Below are 22,876 nucleotides of genomic sequence, written 5' to 3'. Positions count from 1 at the left end.
AGAAAGGAGGAAAGAAGCCTGAGGTCATGACTGCTTTCGAGATCCCTGATGAAATTTATGCTGACTATTGCACACCTGATGAAGCAAAATTTGGCAAAGAAAATAAAAATCAGCGCAAGGTGCGCATTCAGAAGATTGAACGGAGATGGGCAAGAGAGTGGAGGGAGTACAGATATGTTACTCCAAAGTATATGAAGAAATTCGCTTTAAATCCTCCATGCCCAAGAGCTCCATTGGCACCTGGCCAAGTAGTTGATCCTACCAGCATCAAGCGTGGTGAGGACTTTCCTGATGAATGGGCTAAGCGCCAAGCAAAACTGGCAAGGCAAGCCAAGGAGGCAGTGAAGAAATTCAATGAGGATTCTGCCGCTGCTGCTGCTGCTGAGACCTCGGTCAGACCAAGAAAATCCATGCCAAAGAAGCCTGCTCGTAAGCCAAGTGCTTCACCAACAATGCCCTCACGGCCCAGTTCCTCAGCAATGCCCTCACGGCAAATTCCTCACACTACCACAGCTCCACCAAAGTCCTCAACAGCTCCTTCAAAGTCCTCAGCTCCTATGCATCTGGCTACATGTCAAAGGACTGCTGGTTTCTCGATTGCATCTGGTGTTTCCGTAAGTTCCTCAGCTGCACCAATGTCCTCATCAGGCCCCACACTGTTGAAGACTAAAGCAACAGCTGGACGCGGTCCTCGGCCAAGTCCAAGGAAGAAAAAGGTCGCATTCCATGTGCCCTCTGATGATGAAGCTTCTGATGATGAACTCGCGGAAATCATCAGAGACAGACAAGTGAAGGCCGCTAGAGCCAAAGGCACATCTGTGCCACTGCTTTTGGATCCAAGGAAAATCCTCGATTATATTGATCTCTGGCACAAGGATCCAAACACCCCCATGCCTGATTTCCATCTGACCACTGGTCAAAATCACATGCTGACCCATTTCATCACTGAAGAGAAATGGAAGTTTAGAAGGCAAGAGAGATCAAGAAATCTCAATACAGAAAGGAGAAGCTCCTGAAGAAAAATGTTGTCAGAATGACACATGAGGAACTTCTCCAGGCTCAGTCTGAAATTCAAGCCCTCAGCAAAAACTTTGATGCTTATTATGCTGATTGGCAAGGGGCCAAGGTCAGATTCGTCAACCTGACAAAGAAATTCACCAATGTTGCAGCCTCAATGCAACATGAAATTCCTCAGGCTGAAGCCTCAGCTCAGCCGACTGAAGAACATGCCAGCACCGCTGATGACTTTCAGCCTGCTGAATAAAATGTAAGTTCCAGGGCTGATGACTCCATTCCAGCCGCTGAAGAAATTGCCAGGGCATCCACTAGTGGTGCGCCTGAAGAAACTGAAGTGATCAGGGCAACTACATCAGTTGCGCCTGAAGAAAATCAATCAGATTCCTCAGCTCCATCTGCGCCTACACCAACTCCAATTCTTCCATGTGCATTTGATGTGAAGAAGACCAAGGCTGAGAGCGAGCTGCAGTGAAGAAAAGGAAGGCATCAGCTGCGTCAAATTCTTCGGCTGCGAAGAGAATGAAGCCAATGACCAGCTCTTTTGAAAATCCTATTGATGTTGTTCCAATTTCCTCCATGTCATCGAAGGAAATCGTTCCTTTTGGAGAAGACTATACGATCCCAAGCGGATTTGATGAAGAAAAACATTCTACTGCTTCGTCAGAGCAGATTGATGAAAAAATTGAAGTGGACGCAATCCCTTCAACGCCAGTCATTTCCTCACCTATGCCTCAGTTCACAGCTGAAGAGGCTGGTGTTGAGGAAATTGAAAATGAAAATGAAGATGTGGATATTGGATGCACCACTCCTGTGATGAATGATGACTTTTGGGAAAGTCAGCATCCCAATACTCCTCTGTTCACACCTATCCAACAAATTCCTCAGTCCCCGGCAACAACAGTTCAGATGGGCTCTGAAGAAACTCATCCCCCTCCATTTGTTCATGAAGATATTCCAGCCGCTAGTGCTGAAGAACCTGCTGCTGCTGATCCCCAAGCTGCACAAGAAGAGGAACCAAAAATTCCTCAGCCTGAAGAACCCGAGCTCGCGATTCCTGAGGTTGTGCTACAAATCACTGACACTCCTCTGCCCAAGCCGAAGAATCCGTTCTCAAGCAAGCAAAAGTTCAAGGCTGAAGACTTCTTTTCCGAGCATGTATTCTTCACTGATTACAACCCCTATGACTCTGCTCGCATAAGGAAGAGGCGTTTCTGGACTGCTAGTCAAGCCAACTTCTATTCCTCAGTGCTGTTTGACAAGGACAAAATCTTCGATCATGAACATATTCCTCATGTGGATATGGAATATCTGCCATGCTTCGAGCCAGTCCTCAGTGTTCTTCACGATGCAGGATTACTCAATTTCTGCACTGACATCTGTGATTGGAATGAAGAACTCATTCTTCAGTTCTACGCCACACTGCATATCACCGGAGACGCTGAAGATGTCAATTCATGGGTGCTGGATTGGATGACTGAAAACACTCATGAAGAAAGTCTCCGCTATCCAAGAAGAGATTAATATTTTGCAGGAAGCTACGGAAGAAGAAATTGATGAAACTGTGAGCTCATTGGATGAAAAAGATGATGAGGAGAGCAAAGAACAAAAGGAGGAAGCGCGGATTGATCACCCGTGCCCACCTTCTAATGAGAGTAACTCTTAAACTCATACATTGTTTAATCCCCCTTCGTGCTTACCAAAGGATGATTGCTATGATGATTGTTAATCCCGTTGATTCTCTTGAAATATCCCTTTTTGATGATGCTTGCTATGCTTGTGGCCAAGATGCCAATATGAATTATGCTTATGGAGATGAACTTGCTATAGTTCCTTATGTTAAACATGAAATTGTTGTTATTGCACCCACGCATGATAGTCCTATTATCTTTTGGAATTCTCCCAATTACACTATATCGGAGAAGTTTGTGCTTATTAAGGATTATATTGATGGGTTGCCTTTTACCATTGCACATGATGATTTTGATGGATATAATATGCATGTGCTTGCTTCTCCTACTTGCAATTATTATGAGAGAGGAACTACATCTCCGCCTCTTTATGTTTCCAACATGATAGAATTGCAAGAAACTGCTTATACTATGCATTGGCCTTTACTTGGTGTGCATGAATTGTTTTTTATGACATGCCGATGCATAGGAAGAGAGTTATACTTTGTTGTTGCATGATATATGTTACTTTGTGCTCACTACTAAATTACAAATCATTGTTAATTAAAATTGGCTTTGATATACCTTGGGATCCGGGTGGATCCATTACTTGAGCACTATATGTCTAGCTTAATGGCTTTAAAGAAAGCGCTGCCAGGGAGACAACCCGGAAGTTTTAGAGAGTCATTTATTTCTGTTGAGTGCTTTTATATAGTTTAAAAACAAAATAAAATAAAGAGGGGAACTCATAAACTTTTCAAAAAGGAAAGTGGAAGTGAGAAAGACAAACATTGTTGAAGTGGGAGAGCTCCTTGAACTTTGTTCATGCTCACAGAAACTTTGTGAATCTTGATTACAGAAACTTTTCATCAAAAATAATTATACCCTTGTACAATTCCATTGTATTATAAAAATAATGTGCCAAGGTTTGCCTTTAGGATGTTTACAATGCTTGTTGGTTTGTACGGTGCAGGACAGAAACTTTGGCTGTAGTGCGTGATTTTACAGTTTTAACTGGGACGTCAATTGGTTCTGATTCCTTTTGCACTGTCTTTATGTACAAATTTTTTATTTTTCCTAATTGTTGTAGAATTTTTTGGGTACCAGAAGTATGGTGAATGTTAAGATTGCTACAGACTGTTCTGTTTTTGATAGATTTTGTTTTTGATGCATAGTTTGCTTGTTTTGATGAATCTATCAATTTATATTAGTGGATTAAGCCATGGAAAAGTTATATTACAGTAGACACAATGCAAGAACAAAATATGAATTGGTTTGCAATAGTACTTAGAGTAGTGATTTGCTTTATTATACTAACGGATCTTACCGAGTTTTTTGTTGAAGTTTTGTGTGGATGAAGTGTCTAAGCGAGGAGGTCTCGATATGAGGAAAAGGAAAAGAGGCAAGAGCTCAAGCTTGGGGATGCCCGAGGCACCCCAAGTAAATATTCAAGGAGACTCAAGCGTCTAAGCTTGGGGATGCCCCGGAAGGCATCCCTTCTTTCTTCAACAAGTATCGGTATGTTTTCGGATTCGTTTCATTCATGTGATATGTGCAACCTTGGAGCGTCTTTTGCATTTAGTTTTCACTTTTCTTTTATGCACCATGCTGGTAGGAGATAGTCCTTGTTTAATTTATAGAATGCTCATTGCACTTCACTTAAATATTTTGAGTATTGCTTTATAGAATGCTTCATGTGCTTCACTTATATCATTTGAAGTTTGGATTGCCTGTTTCTCTTCACATAGAAAACCGCCATTTGTAGAATGCTATTTTGCTTCACTTATATTTGTTAGAGTGTGGGCATATCTTTTGTAGAAAGAATTAAACCTCTTGCTTCACTTATAACAATTTAGAGAGATGACAGGAATTGGTCATTCACATGGTTAGTCGTAAAATCCTACATAAACTTGTAGATCGCTGAATATGATATGTTTGATTCCTTGCAATAGTTTTGCGATATAAAGATGATGATATTAGTGTCATGCTAGTGGGTAGTTGTGGATTGTAGAGACACTTGTGTTGAGGTTTGCAAGTCCCATAGCATGCACGTATGGTAACCGTTGTGTGACAAATTTGAAGCATGGGGTGTTTCTTTGATTGTCTTCCTTATGAGTGGCGGTCGGGGATGAGTGATGGTCTTTTCCTACCAATCAATCCCCCTAGGGGCATGCATAGTAGTACTTTGCTTCGAGGGCTAATAAACTTTTGCAATAAGTATATGAGTTCTTTATGACTAATGTGAGTCCATGGATTATACGCACTTTTACCTTTCCATCATTGCTAGCCTCTTCGTTACCGTGCATTGCCCTTTCTCACCTCGAGAGTTGGTGCAAACTTCACTGGTGCATCCAAACCCCGTGATATGATACGCTCTATCACACATAAGCCTCATTATATCTTCCTCAAAACAGCTACCATACCTACCTATTATGGCATTTCCATAGCCATTCCGAGATATATTGCCATGCAACTTCCATCATCATCATATACATGACTTGAACATTTATTGTCATATTGCTTTGCATGATCGTAAGATAGCTAGCATGATGTTTTCATGGCTTGTCCGTTTTTGATGCCATTGCTACGCTAGATCATTGCACATCCCGGTACACCGCCAGAAGCATTCATATAGAGTCATATCTTTGTTCCAGTATCGAGTTGTAATATTGAGTTCTAGGTAAATAAAAGTGTGATGATCATCATTATAGAGCATTGCCCCATGAAAAAAAAGAAAAAAAAGGGAAAGGCCAAGGAAGCCCAAATAAAAAAGGGGGCCAAAGAAGCCCACCCAAAAAGAAAAAAAAAGAAAAAAAAAGAGAAAAAGAAAAAAAGAAAAAGAAAAGGGGCAATGTTACTATACTTTTTCCACACTTGTGCTTGAAAGTAGCACCATGTTCTTCATATAGAGAGTCTCCTATATTGTCACTTTCATATACTAGTGGAAATTTTCATTATAGAACTTGGCTTGTATATTCCAACGATGGGCTTCCTCAAATGCCCTAGGTCTTCATGAGCAAGCAATTTGGATGCACGCCCACTTAGTTTTCAGTTTGAGCTTTCATACACTTATAGCTCTAGTGCATCCGTTGCATGGCAATCCCTACTCCTCACATTGACATCAATTGATGGGCATCTCCATAGCCCGTTGATTAGCCGCGTCGATGTGAGACTTTCTCCCTTTTTGTCTTCTCCGCGTAACCTCCATCATTATATTCTATTCCACCTATAGTGCTATATCCATGGCTTGCGCTCATGTATTGCGTGAGGGTTGAAAAAGCTGAAGCGCGTTAAAAAGTATGAACCAATTGCTCGGCTTGTCATCGGGGTTGTGCATGATGGGAGCATTTTGTGTGACGAAAATGAAACATGGCCAAACTATATGATTTTGTAGGGATAAGCTTGCTTTGGCCTTGTTGTTTTGAAAAGACATGATTGCTTTATTGGTACGCTCAAAGTATTATTGTTTTTATGTCAAATGATAGACTATTGCTTTGAATCACTCGTGTCTTAATATTCATGCCATGATTAGACATATGATCAAGATTATGCTAGGTAGCATTCCATATCAAAAATTATCTTTTTTATCATTTACCTACTCGAGGACGAGCAGGAATTAAACTTGGGGATGCTGATAAGTCTCCGTCATATCTATAATTTTTGATTGTTTCATGCCAATATTCTTCAACTTTCATATACTTTTGGCAACTTTTTATATTATTTTTGGGACTAACATATTGATCTAGTGCCCAGTGCCAGTTCCTGTTTGTTGCATGTTTTATGTTTCGCAGAAAATCAATATCAAACAGAACCCAAACAGGATAAAAATGGACGGAGAATTATTTTGGAATATTTGGGATTTTTCAGAGGAAGAATCAACGCGAAACAGTGTCCGAGGTGGCCACGAGACAGGGGGGCGCGCCCACCCCCCTTGGCGCGCCTGGCACTCTCGTGGGCCACCCGTAAGGCGGTTGACGCTCTTCTTTCTCTGCAAGAAAGCTAATTTTACGAGAAAAATCTGGGCGAAAGATTCACCCCAATCGGAGTTACGGATCTCCAGATATAAAGGAAACGGTGAAGGGGCAGAATCAGAGAACGCAGAAACAGAGAGATAGATCCAATCTCGGAGGGGCTCTCGCCCCTCCCAAGCCATGGGAGCCAAGGACTAGAGGGGAAACCCTTCTCCCATCTAGGGAGGAGGTCAAGGAAGAAGAAGAAGAAGAGGGCCTCTCTCCCCCTTGCTTCCGGTGGCGCCGGAGCGCTGCCGGGGGCCATCATCATCACCGCGATCTTCACCAACACCACTGCCATCTTCACCAACATCTCCATCACCTTCCCCCTTCTATATCCAGCGGTCCACTCTCCCGCAACCCGTTGTACCCTCTACTTGAACATGGTGCTTTATGCTTCATATTATTTTCCAATGATGTGTTGCCATCCTATGATGTTTGAGTAGATTTTCGTTGTCCTATCGGTGACTGATGAATTGCTATAATTGGTTTGAGTTGCATGTTTTATTATTGGTGTTGTCCTATTGTGCCCTATGTTCCGCACAAGCGTGAGGGATTCCCGTTGTAGGGTGTTGCAATATGTTCATGATTCTTTTATGGTGGGTTGCTTGAGTGACAGAAGCATAAACCCGGGTAAGGAGATTGTTGTGTATGGGATAAAGGGGACTTGATACTTTAATGCTATGGTTGGGTTTTACCTTAATGAATCTTTAGTAGTTGCGGATGCTTGCTAGAGTTCCAATCATAAGTGCATATGATCCAAGTAGAGAAAGTATGTTAGCTTATGCCTCTCCCTCAAATAGAATTGCCATAGTGATTACCGGTCTAGTAACGTAGTCAATTGCTTAGGGACAATTTCACAACTCCTACCACCATTTCTCCACACTCGCTACATTTACTTTATTGCATCTTCATCTATACAGCCCCTAGTTTATATTTACGTGTTCTTTATTATCTTGCAAACCTATCCTATCACACCTACAAAGTACTTCTAGTTTCATACTTGTTCTAGGTAAAGTGAACGTCAAGCGTGCGTAGAGTCGTATCAGTGGCCGATAGGACTTGAGAGAGTATTTGTTCTACCTTTAGCTCCTCGTTGGGTTCGACACTCTTACTTATCGAAAGAGGCTACAACTATCCCGTATACTTGCGGGTTATCACGACGTGAACTAGATTATTGACTATAGTGTAAGTGGGAGACTTATGCAATATGCCCTAGAGACAATAATAAAATGGTTATTATTATATTTCCTTAATCATAATAAATGTTTATTATTCATGCTAGAATTGTATTGACCAGAAACCTAAATACATGTGTGAATACATAAATAAATACCGTGTCCCTAGTAAGCCTCTACTAGACTAGCTCGTTAGTCAAAGATGGTTAAGGTTTCATAACCATGGACATGAATTGTCATTTGATAACGGGATCACATCATTATGAGAATTATGTGATGGAAAGACCCATCCGGTAGCTTAGCATTTGATCGTACAGTTTATTGCTACTGCTTTCATGTATGTCCAATACATATTCCTTTGACTATGAGATCACGCAACTCCCAGATACCGGAGGAATGCCTTGTGTGCTATCAAACGTCACAGCGTAACTGAGTGATTATAAAGATGCTCTACAGGTATCTCCGAAGGTGTCTTGTTGGGTTGGCGTGAATCGAGATTAGGATTTGTCACTCCGAGTATCGGAGAGGTATCTCTGGGCCCTCTCGGTAATACACATCATAATAAGCCTTGCATGCAAATGACTAATGAGTTAGTCATGGGATGATGTATTATAGAACGAGTAAAGAGACTTGCCGGTAACGAGGTTGAACTAGGTATAGAGATACCGGCGGTCAAATCTCAGGCAAGTAACATACCAACGGACAAAGGAAATTGTGTATGTTGTCATAACGTTTCGACCGATAAAGATCTTCATAGAATATGTAGGAGCCAATATGGGCATCCAGGTTTCGCTATTGGTTATTGACTGGAGATGTGTCTCGTTTGGCGCCTGGCACCCAACACTACTACCTTTCAAAAATAGTTGTGGCGGTATCATGTTGGGCCCGCCACTAGTTAGGGTTACCTATAAGCCCTTTTTCCAGTAGTGCTTGCCTCCCTGAGTAGGACACAAATGCTAATAGAACTCAAAAAGCATATGAAAATGGAGCCCTCAGTCGGCAAGGGCCGGGATCCACCATGCCTCCATGGCCCTAAGACCATAGGAGACGAGGTAGACCAGAGGCGGCGCCGATGGGAGGCATGAGAAACCCTAGCGACGTGGTATCCTTGCATACGAAACCAAGGGATAGTTTATGTTGGGGCTGGCATTGCGGGCCGCTTGAGAGGAAGCTGTGCGCGTTTCTGCATCTTAAAAAGAAGTAAAAAAATCTCACCTTCATTTGCTTTCATTTACATCAGAAGTCTAAAAGACATTCACACAAAATAACTCATCTCCTAATAAAAACATTCATTATTTTTTTTTCGATGGATCCACGTGGATCCTGTCTTCGCTCATCTGTGTTCATGTGTCTATAGGTTATATCCTTTCGGTCTACGCTTCTCTTCATCAGTGGCGGTTGTTGTTATGGTGTGCTGGTCCTATGGACCTTAGCACGACGACTTTCCGACTGTCTACTACAACAAGGTATGCCCAGCCCCAATGACTGAGAGACAAAGACGGCAGCGCGCCTTCAGCTCGCTCCAGTGCTTGTATTCGTCGCTAAGTGGTCTACGTACCTAGATGTATTTTTTACTTCTGGTGTTTTTGTCCTATCTTAATAGTTGATGAATAGACCGGAAGTTTTTTCTTGCAAAAAATGAAGTTTACATATTAGCTCCAGGGGTTTCATACTCATTACTTTCACATTGAAAGTGCTAAAATAAGCCCGTCTTCTTGATGATACCAAGGTGCAATAGTAGGTTTGAAGTGAAAGAAAGCACATACTCCCTCCTTCCATATATATAGGGCCCAATACATTTTTCGAGGTTGCCGTTGACTTTTGATAAGATGAATAATATATGAGACGTATAATGTGAAAATTATATCACTAGAAGCTCCTTCCACATACGAATTTGATGATGTGCTTTGTGTAACTTGCATGTCACATATTATTGCTCTAATATGTGGTCAAAGTTAGCTTCGAAAAACACATTAGGCCCTATATACATGGAAGGAGGGAGTACTTTGATTTCAACTATGAAGCATCCATGTCTTGATTTTTATTTCGTATATTTTTAAATGTCATGCTATACTTATCTTGTGTGGTTTAGCCAAGACTACCACTAATAGAGAGCATTGCCCCATTGGCAGAAGCATGCTTCTCAAAATAATACATGTTCTCCATGTTCTTCCCTTGGTTGTTGCATGCCCCAAAACCCCATCTTACACGATCAAACAATCTAACAATTAATAACATCCAGGCTTCATACTACTCTAGAAAACTCTATGAAGATATATGTTACTCTTTTCCTTGACAACACTATAACAAGATACTTAGGGAGAGATACTAAGATTACCACCATACATAAACATGCTGCATTTCAATAGGTGGAACTAAATAATATGTGGAGGAATCTGATTTTAATTTTGATGAAAAGCAGTGCAATGTTCGTCCCATAACATACTTACAAAACTAAAAAAAAATGTTGCAAAATACAATATAAATTTATCATAGGAAAACATATTTATAATTATGAATAAGACCATCCATAAGATGATAACCTAGCTTAATATTCTAGAACACTCTTATATGATCAATGTGCTACTTGTAAAGGAAATAAATTACTACCAGATAGGCAGATATTATAAGGAATCACATGTCAATTAATTGTACTTATTTAGTGGAATAATATGTTACATTAAAGTAAAAATATTTAGTATATAAAAAGTCTAATAGTAAGATAGATGGAAAATCAATTATGAGTTACCAATTTTAATAAAATCTTCAGAGTACTGTATTGTCAATTGTTCCATTCCAGACTTGACAGAAGAAAGGGAATTTCTTAATTCCTACAGTGAGCATATGTTAAAAGATCAAGCAAGGAATGCACAAATAACAGAAAATCTGATCAACCGAAATGCGGACTAGGGAAGACGAAACAAGGAATGTAAAACAAAAGAAAATACTCGGATATGTTTGTTGTAGTTCAATATTTATTTCCGCCCCTGGTTGGAACCGTTCAGCTGCACAATCATCATTCCGAACTACAAAGCTGACCTCTTCCGTCATCTTCAAGAGATTTGGCTCCTCTTCACCCATCTTCATTTTGTTCGATAAACAATGAAACATGAGCAAGAGCAACACTCAAGTTACCAGACAAGGATGATGATTCAGACTATGTGCAGGATGATGATGATGTGAGCAATGACAATGAAGATCCAACCAATGATGACCAAGATGGTGAAGACAACACCAATGCTACCATGGATGAGTTTGATGATGGTTATTGAGACTTGGTGATGACAATTGAGAGTTGAAACTTGAGAGATGAGAAAGTTGGCCAGCGTGGAGCCTTCTGCTATGTTGTTGTTATGTAGACGTTTTTATGCTATTCTACTAGTAGTCCAGTACTATAGTCTAATTTCTTGTGTTTATGAATCGGTATTGAGTATTCACTATTCACTATTCAGGATTTGTGTCATGTGAACTGGTTATGTAATATGCCATGCACTTATGCTTGATTGCTTCTTGTCTTGCTCTTGGCTTAATTTTCACTTTTGCTCAAATTTAGTTCTCAGATTTTTCATCATTTGTGGTTTGATAAGTGACAAATTGTTCTTGAATTCTTGTTCATGCAGATTTCTCTTGGGGAGAAGAGCAAGTGCAAGGAGGGTCGAATGGATGGAAGCTATGTGGGCACTACAACCAGCAACATCAAGGTATATATATGTCTTACTAAATGGTTATCTACCCTACTGCCCATTAGCTTCAGATCGGTCTAAAGCGTCACCTCGCTACGCTTTAGCCCCCCCCCCCCCCCCCCAGCGCCTCGCTTCGCTTTACCGCGTTAAAAACAATGGTAGTTGTTATTGTAGTTGTTATCAGGTTGATGTGGGTGCAATGTTCTACCGGAAGATCAACACTATCAACAAAATGCATTTGGCATGCGTGGATCACTGCTCCATACTCATTTCACACATTTCACACTTACTAAAAGTATAAACATGTAGTCTTAACAACAATAATACGACATTTACATGGTACCCAACTCGGTGATCTTGTGTGGACAGGCCTACACCTATGCAAAAACCTCTTTGCGCAAAATCCAAGCTTCTTCCATGAGCTAATGGCACCTTCAAAGTCCTACAACGAGCCATAGCATTGCTAGAGTTTGTATTTACCTGTATCGGACCACACATGCAAGAAAACAAAAAATATGTTTGATCTCCATGGCGGTGGCAACACTAACGCTGGAAGATGAATCGATTGAATTTTGTTGCCCGTTCGTTGAGATTTACATGAAAATCAAATTAATAATCAAGACATAAAAAAACTCTCGCCTGATTAATTAAGCCTGAAAATTGGTGATACATGCATGCTCCGCGGAAGCAAAGCCAGAGAGCTAGCTAGCTAGCTAGATTGGGACTTGGTAAGAGGTCTCGTCGATGGGCACCACCTTGGGCACGTCGACGGGGAGGACATCGATGTCCTGGGTCCATGGGCTCTCACCGGCATCGTCGATGGTACGCAGCGCTCTCCACACGGCGCTGTTGCATTTGAAGCCGGAGCCAAAGGCGATCTGCCAGACGCGGTCTCCCTTCTTGATCCGCCGCTTGGCCTCGCAGTAGGCGAGCTCGTACCAGAGCGAGCTGCTGGAGGTGTTGCCGAACCTGTAGAGCGTCATCCGTGAAGGCTCCATGTGCCAGGGGCTGAGCTTCAGGCTGTTCTCGAGCTCGTCGAGGACGCCCCTGCCGCCGGCGTGGATGCAGAAGTGCTCGAGCGCGAGCTTGAAGTCGGGGAGGTAGGCCTTGACCTGGGCGCGGAAGACCTTCTTGAGCACGACGGTGGCGAGGAAGCGGAGCTGCTCCGACATGGGGAGGATGAGCGGGCCGAGGGTGGTGATGTTGGTCTTAAGGGCCTCGCCGGCGACCGCCATGAGCTCCTTTGAGAGGGACACCCCGACCTCGCCGACCTCGTCCTCCTCCTGGGTGACGCAACCGTAGCTCTGGTCGTGCGCCCCACGGTGGGTGCGCACCGTGTGGATCAGCTGGTACTTGGACCGCGCCCGGTCGCCGGCCCGGTTGGTGAGGAGGATGGCGGCGCCGCCGACACGGAAGAGCGTGTTGGTGACCAGCATGGGGCGGTTGTTGCCCATGTAGGCGTTGAGGGTGATGTTCTCCGTGCTCACCACCAGCGCGTACGTGTTCCGGTGTACCTGCAACACCACACCACAGCAAATAATCATGTACCTGCAACACCACGGCAAATAATCAACGTTGGCACGTCAGTACGCGCTGCGCGCCATTAACTAGGGCCCCCACTACACGCTGTGGATCTCTAGCCATGAATGGACCAGCACGGTCGTATTTATGGGCATGGGCGCATGCATGGCTCTCGATTTGGTCCCTACTCCCTAGCTGCAACGATGGTGGGCAGCCTGGCTCCTCGATCGGGTTGCGTTTTCACCCGGTTTCAAGTGTTTTTCTCTCAGCTATAATTTTACTAAAAAGGTGCTGACCGCCTAACCCGACGTTGGTCGACCGGCCGCCGTATCAGAGAGACAGAGAGAGCAATGGTCAATAAGTAAGCTGGCATAGGATTAAATCCTGCCATGTGCGTGTCTGAGCCTGAATATTTAAGACTGAGACAGAGGCTAGCTGTTCCCTGGCAGAAACAGTGGAGGAGGTCCTACTCAGTGAAGCACTTGTCTAAGAGGAATCTCATATTGTGGCATCTCCAGCTGCCATATTTATTGATTTCTGTAGAAATTAAATGGGCAAAGCACAAGTGATTCGAATCATTTGACGTTGATGTGCAATGTATCGTAGTATTTTACCCCCAGAGAGCATCTCAGGAGTATGAAGGAAATTTTCATCAATCTTACATTATGGCTTAAGCCCTATATTTTATGAAGAGATGCATGACATGGGTTTGCATGCGCACATCTTATTTTTAGCAAAAATAGAATGAAGTGTACAAACAAAAAGGGTCCATTATTTTATAGAGTACTAGTTATTGACGTTTTCCCTAAAGTCATAGTCGATCACAGAAAAAATAGTACTATGTGCCCGGCCTAGAAAAAGGTACGTACTATACTTATTTACTCCATACGCATCTGAACGACATGCATGCATGCATTCATGCATACGGGCCGCCCAAGAGGACCAGCCATTGGCCATGCATGCATGCACTCACTGTACGCATTAATACCTAGGACAGTCGGTGTCAGTGAGTGAGTCATCGTGCATGTGCTCGGTCGCGTACAGTACGAGCACGTACCTGGAGCAGGCGCTTTGCGAGGTCGATGGCGATGATGCCGGCGCTGCACCCCATGCCGCTGAGGTTGTGCGTGACGATGTCGTCGCGGAACTTGTACCGGTTGACGATGAGCGACGTGAAGGACGGCGTCGGGCTGAGCAGGCTGGAGTTGAAGATGAGCACGCCCACGTCGCCGGCGGCCACGCCGGTCTTGCGGAGGACCTCGTCCACCACGCCGAAGATGACGGCGTGGGACTCCTCCATGGCCGTCCGGTCGCACATATCCACGGGGAGCCGGATGAGCGACATCGGGAAGTGCGTCGCCTCGCCCAGCCCCGACCGCTCCAGCATCCGCTTCTGAAACGCCATGCTCTGCTCGCTGAACCGCCCGCACCGCCAGAAGTGCACGATCGTCTTGGCCCGCGACGCCTCCAGCTCCGCCGGCGGCTTGTACCCGGCCAGGTCCAGCAGGTACACCGGCTGAGGGCGGGACGACGCGTACGTGTACGCCGCCAGCGCCGCCGCCCAGCACGCCATGGCCAGCGCCGGAGCGTTCACCGCTGTGTTCCAAAGGGCCCGCGCCTTGTCCGGCGTCAGCGTCGACAGCTGCGGCGCCACGGCGACGAGCAGCGTGACGGCGAGGAGGTGCGGGATGTGGCTTACCAGACGGTGGTACATGAGGCTGGCGTGGTTCTTGGTCGCCTGCTTCACCGTCCTCAACAGCTGCCGATCCATGGTGATGGCGGCCTGTTATCTCTCACTACTCTACTCTTGTTAACCTCGGAGAACCGTGAATGGAGTGCGAGCAGTAAGCCGAGCACGCGTGGATTTATAGGGTTGGAGGAGGAGGCCTTAATGCCAAGCCGGAGTGCGGCAGGTGGCTGATGAGGAGGCCAGCGGCACATGAAGTAATAACTGTGAAGCTCCTCCATCGATCGACTTCCGTTTTCCCACGGTTTCAGGTCTGTTTTTCTCCGTCTATCAGCTATACTAGTACACTGCCCATTGTATTGTATGGGCAGGCAGCACATGGATTTTGATCTTTGTAGTACAGTATCAGGGAGCAGTGAGCAATGGTCAAAAGTAAGCTGCCATAGATAGGATTAAATTCTGGAACGTGCATGCCTGAGCCTCAATATTTAAGATTGGCAGAGGCTGTTCCCTTGCAGCTACAAACACGGAGGAGGAGGTCCTACTCATCAGTGAAGCACTTGTCTAGACTAGAGGAATCTCATAGTAGTATTGTGGCATTGTTGTAGTAACCGCCAGCTGCCATATTTGGTGCTGCCATATTTGGTGCGGCTAGATCTTAGTCGACTGTCAATTGACATAATGTGTCCGTCCCTGTTAGGCACCGGCCGATTCAAACGGACAAAATCGACATTCGTTTGGGTCACCGCGTTGGAGTTGCTCTAACATACAAAGAAGAAGAAAGACCATGTAAAATCTCACCAATATAGCATTGACTAAGATTTTATTAAATTCCAGTCAGACTAAGATTTAGCAGTCCTGTTAAATTTCATAGAAACTACATTGGCAAAGCATGTGTCACTCCACCTTGATGTAGGCTGTGCCATATTTTAATTATTTAGCTATACCCCAAGGAGCATCTCATGCTACATGAAAATCATAAGTTACCTGTCTTTTGGAATAAGCCTAGTGAAATTTAATCGGATACTTGGCTTAGAACAGCATAAGCAGAGTATGATCCAAATGATACACGGCAAATGGAGTACCTTCGGCTTAGACAATTGTACGCCGAATGCAAGAGAATTTTTTTTTTTTTGGCATAAACAGCATATTTTACGGAAAGCACTCGTGACTGTCGGCAAAGCAACTGCTACATGGACGTCCTGGTTGCGCGTAACGGCTCTCATGACGGCCCTCAGTATAAGTCGAGTACCACTCTAGTACGCTCCAATGTCACTCATCTTTTCATACCCTCTGAATACTCTAAACTATCGGTAATCCACTTCTGAGCTCAGGCTTAGTTGCACCTGCCCTGACGAAAAAACTCAAAACAAATACTAAAAAATTCAAAAAAATCCAAACTTTTTTGTGTGGTAGATAATTTGATGCGTGAGGTCCGCTCTAATTTTCAAATGATTTGGATTTCTGAGCAGCTCTCGGCAAAAAAGACAAATTCGGGGTCTGTAAAAATGTATACTGTTCATGTACTATTCTGACCCGGTTTGTCTTTTTTGCTGAGAGCTACTCAGAAGTCCCAATGATCCACAATTTGGAGCATACCTCACGTGATAAATTTTCTACCATGCAATTTTTTTTGGAATTTTTAGAATTTCTTTTGAATTTGATATGAATTATTTTTCTGGGCGGGTGCAGATGAGTCTGGGCACCGAAACGCCACACTCCTAAACTATGAATTCTTGAACGAAAAATGAGCGGATTTTGAACGAAAAACAGCCGAACTTGTGCCAAAAAGTTTGATACCCGCAACAATGAGAATAAATTAAGCAGAAACAAGCTGACCAACAAAGATCAATTGCTTACTTATAGAAAACCGAATCGCTCCTATTGACTTTGGAGATGGTGGCCTCATCTCTCAGTACTCACTCTTGTTGACTTTGGTGATGGTGGCCTCTGTCGCTCACTACTCGCTCTTGTTGACTTTGGTGAACAGTGAATGGAGTGCGCGTGGATTTATAGGGTTGGAGGAGGGAGGGGGAGGCCTTAATGGTTAATGCCAAGCTGCGGCAGGTGGCTGATGAGGAGGCCGGCGGCACATAAAGTGTTATGTATTCACATGTATATGGATCGTATTGTATGAAAAGTGCTTGAAGAGGCCGAGCTCCATTGAACTCTTTATTTTTTTCCAGCAAAAATACCTTCTCCACGTCCCGAAAGAATCTGAAAAAATGTTTTCAAGTGCAGATATACTTGTAGTATACACGTATAAAATTTTATGAACATATATATTCATATGTCATGTACACAAAAAAGACAAATACACAGAGTAATGCCAAGCTGCGGATTTTTACTTCGTTGTATTTATGTCAGATTTTTTTTCTTTTTTGTGTAGCATGCAAATAATCAAATTAGTTGATGAAATTTTATACATACTTTAAGAATATGTATATGTATTTGTAGAAAAAATTTGATATTTTTTGAAACTTTTAAATATATTAGAGTTTGTTTTTGCAAAACGGGCTCCATGGAGCCCGGTCTTTGCAACGCCACACTCTCATATTGTAGTGTTTCTCGAGTTGCAGGACCAAATCATACTCCCTCCGTTTTTATTTACTTCGCATATTAACTTTGGTCAAAGTCAAGCTTTGTAAACTTTGACGAAGTTTGTAGACAAAAATAGCAACATGTACAATTACAAATCAATATCATTAGATTTATTATTGAACGTACTTTTGCATCATATATATTTTTTATGGTAAATATTTGTATTCTTTTCTATAAACTTGGTCAAACTTTACGAAATTTGACTTCACTCAACTCTAAATAAAAACAGAGGGAGTAGTGCGCCAGGGAGTTTAGGGAAGAAACGTGTATTTTTCACCCAGTTTCAAAAAGTTGGTACTGGTACACTAACGATGCCCCGCAGACAGATAAGCTATATTACAAAATACTTCGTCTCTCCTTGTACAAACTTGAGTCAGCTCTTATGGCATCCCAGTGCCGACCCTTAAACCGCCCGCAAAAGTCCGGATCGAACGATTCGGACGTGTTCTGTCATCCAACACGGTCATATATCGGTCCGCAGGGCTGGTTCGGACGCACTTTCCTTTGTAAACCGGAGACAAACGGTGGCGCGGAGGGGGGCGGGATGTATTTTGCGAGCGTCCGGAGCGCTGCCAAGCCTGCTCCTGACTACCCTGGCCCATCCAAAACCCCCTCCCTCGCCCGCTTGTGTTCCCGTCCGACGCTTCCCGCATTCATGCCGCTGTAGAGCGGCCGCTCCGCAATGACGACGGCCCAGAGTGGATGCAACCTTTCACTGACGCCAACATTGTGTGCTGGCAAATGTGCCGGCCGTTGGCAAGTGTGCTAGCATGAGTTGTGATATTTTTTTTTGTAGGCTAGCATGTATATCGGCTGATGGAACGTACGCCGGACGCCGGCATGAACTATGGTCGCTGGCCCTGAATTTAGATAGTTAGCTTACAAAAACATTTTGGGCGCGTGGACGAAATGCGTCGACCGATTCGGCACACCGCCAGTATAGAGCAGAGGCAGCCGGATGCCGCCCCTTTAGCCGATCTAAACAGACAAAAAAAATATATCAAAACTGACTTCCGTTTGGTTCGCACTGTTGGAGTTGGCCTTATTCAAGACATCACGAAGTTTGAAGATTTCGACGATGTCTCCTGGGCATGAGAAGCGGGAAATGAACACACAGGCTCACGATCCTGCACGAGCCTCCAGTTCGTTTGATTCAGGACGCCATATTTGGCTGCTAAATCCTCCGGATTTCGCACGTTTTGTGGAGATCAAATAAGGAGTTATTGACCCCTAAAAAAAGACAGACAAAAATAGACATGCATGCTATGTTCCCATAATTTAGATTTGTACTCCATACTCCTTCTATTTTTATTTACTTTGCACCCCAAGTCCACCATACTCCTTCGGCCTACAAACCATATCCCAATTGACCATGCATTTCGCTCCCGCCGTCTTGTCCGCGCCAGACCAAAGAAAAGCTCTTTGAATCTTGGTTAGGTTATGAAGAGTGCTAGGTGGTACGATGAGAGGCATAATGGAGAACACCTCTTGGGAGCATAATACTGACTTGACTAGCGCCGTGTGGTCAATGGTTGTGATGTTTTGGCCCTCCCAAGTAACCAATTAGCCAGCCACCTTGTCTTCAAGATATTGGAAATCCACCTTCTTGAGTTGCCACACCGAGAGTGGTAGGCCTAAGTATTTCACCGGGAAGGTTGTCCGAGTTGCCGGCATACTCCCAAGTATGTGCCCAAGGTTGAGGTTGTTGCACCGAATTGGCACCACCGAGCTTCTTGAGTTGCCACACCGAGAGTGGTAGGCCTAAGTATTTCACCGGGAAGGTTGTCCGAGTTGCCGGCATACTCCCAAGTATGTGCCCAAGGTTGAGGTTGTTGCACCGAATTGGCACCACCGAGCTTTTGTGGAAGTTGGAACAGAAGCTCGTAACCTCACCAAAGCCTCTCAAGATCGAGGCAAGGTTATCAATGTCCTGCTTGATAGGGGCCACAAAGACCGCCGCATCATTTGTATAGAGAGAGGTTCTCACCATAGCCCCCCGCCCACGAATCTAATGAAGAAAGGCCTTTCCGCGTTGCCAAGTCAAGGATTTTATGCAGTGGGTCAACCGCAATGACAAAGAGGAGGGGGGATATGGGGTCCCCCTATCGAAACCCGCAGTCGTGCTTGATCGGTGGGCCGGGTAGCCCATTGAGAAGGATGCGAGATGATGCTGTTGTTAAAAGGGCAACAATCCAAGCACGAAACCTGGCGGGGAACCCCATGCGTTGGAGGATATCCAGGACGTAACTCCACTTAACCGAATCAAGGTACTACTACTACCCTCTGAGAGACAAAAATTAAAACAGATTTGCCTCAACTTGGTCCCAAACTGGAAGAAACAATACCCACACCACCTGAAATATGTTGGCTAGAATGAACCAAAACTTCAGGCAGGCAGCTTAAGCATCGATCAAATGTTCAGCATCGATCCGACAGTTGACTAATTAGAGTAGTATAAAGGTTCTAGATGGAATGACATATGACGACAGAGGTTACTACTAATGAGTACTAATACATGGTGGTTTTCATGTGCTTAGTTTATCTCAGGCAATGGCACGTCCTCTTGGAGTCCACTGTCGCAGCTGTAATCGCTGTAGATTCGGTCCTCCTCCAGATTATCCAAACGCAAGGTTATATAGTAGCTGTCAGAGATCATTTCATTGTTGGCGCGTTGTCTTTCACCGCAGAGCATCTTCTCAAACTCTTTGTCACGCCCCAGGAAACTCTCCTTGGTCGGGTGCACGATGGTCCTCCCTCTCGACTCACAGTAAAGGCAACGGACTTGCTCTGCCATGCATACACACAGACGCGGACTTTATTATACGGGTGAGATTTAATCAAGTCTCAATCAAGTGACATAACATCAAGCGAGAGAAAAAACTGAAGAATTTTTTTTTGCACGGTTCTCAATGTAAGATCTCACGGATATAGCATCGACTGAGACTAATTGATGACAGAGTGCAAAGTTAGACGATACATAGATAGCATCATACCAGTGCCTGGAAGTGGCATAGCCACAGGGCAGCACAACAGCACCTCCTTAGAGCCGATGTTGCTACACTCGGCAAAGAAGAGCTCTGGAGATGTGCCTGCTGTAGTTCGGGTGGCGAGGAAGTTGATGTGGGAGCAACGGCACGTGCCATCGAAGGGCTTCGTTGGGTTCGCATGGCCACCCACGGACTCGTTGACACCGCAGACAACATGGACCTCGTAGCTGGGTTGTACCTGCAAGCAATCAAGTTGTTGCAGATTGTTTTGGTGATCAAGTCGATATGTGTAAAAGAGCAAGCAAATTACCAGGAGTTTCTTGTTGTACATTTCGATTGCATATTTTGCCATTCCCACGGCGCTGTTGTGCTGGTTCCAGAAGCTGCCTATCGTTCTCATTACATCATTGTAAGCCCACGGGCCTAACACGTTGGTGTTTTTTGTTTCTTGTGCAGGTTTGCAGTTGGCAAGAGCTTGGAAGTAGCCCGGAAACAATGGGCGGACGTTGGAAGGTTCATTGTGCTCGAGGAGATCCGAGAAGCCTTTCAGCATGGAATTAGATGGTCCGAGGAATTGGGCCTGTTCAAGAGGTTTCGGGTGGCGTGCGGCATTGGCAGCAGCCGCGTAGGCTTCTTCGATGCCACCATCGTGATCGCGATCATCGGCCTTTTGGAGATAGGCCCCGGCCAGCTGCAGTCGTTGCATGGCCTCGCCCGGCGTGAGGGCGGGGTGGCGTGTGCAGAGGAAGGAGATGAGGCCATATAGGGATCGGAGTGCGATCCGCAGCAGGGCTCTGGTGCTGATGGCCTCGATCTCCATATTTTTCTCTAGCGTTAGAGGGTAGGCCTGGGCATACCAGAGGGTATTCACGATGATGTTGGAGACGGGGTCCAGCGGCCCGTAGCACTGGCCGGCGTGGAGCAAGCTGTAATGGTACTGGTAGGAGCACAGCTTGTCCTTGGGCAGCCAGGCAAGAGCCTCCAGATAGTATCCATGGATGGTGGCGAGAAGCACACGCCTCAGAGTCGGCAGCAGCGGCACTTGCAGCATCTTCATCTCCGGATGGTTCTTCATGTTGCTGCCATGGCGTTTAGAGGCAAGCCCCCAGGCTTCCTCCAGGACAAGCCGAGCAGGTTTAGGTTCAGGTTGCTCAAGCAGTGACCAGATGTCGATGATCAGAGCGGGGTCTCGGGCGGCGTAGGGTGGTGAAAGCAGGGCGGAGACCCTGCAGAGACAAGGGGACAGCAGCTTCCACCCCAGAGCAAACTTGCGCGGGTTGGGGTGTTGTGCGACGGCCGCGGCGCATCTGAGCGCCATTCCGACGGCCGCCGCGGTGGTGTGAGACATAAACCCGAAGGTCCGCTCCATCCCGCGGTGCTTGACGACGAGGCCGGCGGCCACGAGGGGGTCCAGATCGGCCTTGTTGAGGTACCACACGGCCCTGTAGTTGGTGAGGTAGGGGAAGAGGGCCACCAGGAAGGCGACGAGGCCGTCCAGCGACCGCTCGAAAATGCACCGGAGTATCGGCCGTCGACGACCGTCCTCCTCTTCCTCCTCCGCCGCCACCGCCAGCTTATTGGTTTGGGCGATTGCTTCGCTGACGACGATGTTGGAGACCGGATCTAGTAGGCCGAAGCAGAAGCCCTCGTCGACGATCTTCACCCGCTCGTAGCAGCGCTGGATCTTGGCAAGGAGCTCCTTGCCGATTCCCCGTTCCAGATCTTCGTCCGCCGCTAGTTCGTCGTCCCAGCGATCTAGATTCTCCGGACCATAGATCCGTTGCTGGATTATGGTGGAGTCATCAGGGATGCCGGTGCCGGTGCCGGTCTGGCCGCTGCCGAAGCTAAGGCCGCAGCAAAGGCGCCTGCCGCCGGTGCCAGGGCTCCTGCTGCGGCGGATCGACATAGCTAGATTTCGGTGGGATCAAGGTGGGAGGTGCGTGGTGGTCGGCGGCGGCGGCGGCCCTCTATTTTTCTGAAGCAGATGAACTTGTTGCTGAAGCCCCGCCTGAGACCGTGAGACGTGGTAGCTATTCCCGCTGATTGAGGGCTTCCTTGTACGTACGTATTGCTTATTATAAGGCTATACTAGATCGTTGATGGCGCGCGTTGCTGCGCCCGTCTATTTTGTCTCTTAATTATGATAAAAATATAAAGTAAATTGTATATATTTGTTGGGAATGCTTTGAAGTATTGTAGCTTGTGCTTGTTTGCTTCATTTAAAAAATAATGGTATTTAATTCAAGAAGAATCTGATAGGTTATCAAGAAGTAGTGTGTTGAGCTTTTTCTTTCTTTCTTATGAGGTCAATATACTTGGTTTGAGCTTGGCTTTCAAATGTATATGCTTTGAATTAGGATGGTTTATACATGTCTTGTGATAGATCGTGGCCTCTTTTGGCTTAGGAGGTCTAAGTGTAGTGTCGAATTAGGACAAGTACTGAAAGATCTAAAAAAACAGCGAGTGCGATTACAAATTTGCCTTCAAGTAATTATTACAAACTACATGAAAGATGTGAGTAAATA

The 22,876-nt window shown here is 45.1% G+C and overlaps 2 protein-coding genes across 2 annotated transcripts; both read right to left on the bottom strand.

Moving 5' to 3' along the window:
• Nucleotides 1-12,103: 12,103 nt before the first annotated feature.
• Nucleotides 12,104-14,886, bottom strand: LOC123140104 (probable 3-ketoacyl-CoA synthase 20). The gene is made up of 2 exons (XM_044559837.1): nt 14,134-14,886; nt 12,104-13,069 (listed from the first exon to the last, which is right to left on the bottom strand). Exons 1-2 carry the CDS (start codon nt 14,845-14,847, stop codon nt 12,269-12,271), a joined length of 1,515 nt encoding a protein of 504 aa, XP_044415772.1. The 5' UTR covers nt 14,848-14,886; the 3' UTR covers nt 12,104-12,268.
• Nucleotides 14,887-19,897: 5,011 nt separating this feature from the next.
• On the bottom strand, nt 19,898-22,257 carry LOC123139805 (uncharacterized). The gene is made up of 3 exons (XM_044559500.1): nt 20,662-22,257; nt 20,358-20,589; nt 19,898-20,151 (listed from the first exon to the last, which is right to left on the bottom strand). Exons 1-3 carry the CDS (start codon nt 22,255-22,257, stop codon nt 19,898-19,900), a joined length of 2,082 nt encoding a protein of 693 aa, XP_044415435.1.
• Between the last annotated feature and the right edge of the window lie 619 nt (nt 22,258-22,876).

Source organism: Triticum aestivum, chromosome 6B, assembly GCF_018294505.1.
Source record: "Triticum aestivum cultivar Chinese Spring chromosome 6B, IWGSC CS RefSeq v2.1, whole genome shotgun sequence".
NCBI lineage: Eukaryota > Viridiplantae > Streptophyta > Magnoliopsida > Poales > Poaceae > Triticum > Triticum aestivum.
Note: the sequence above shows the minus strand (reverse complement) of the source record. Positions and strands in the feature narration are given on the sequence as shown.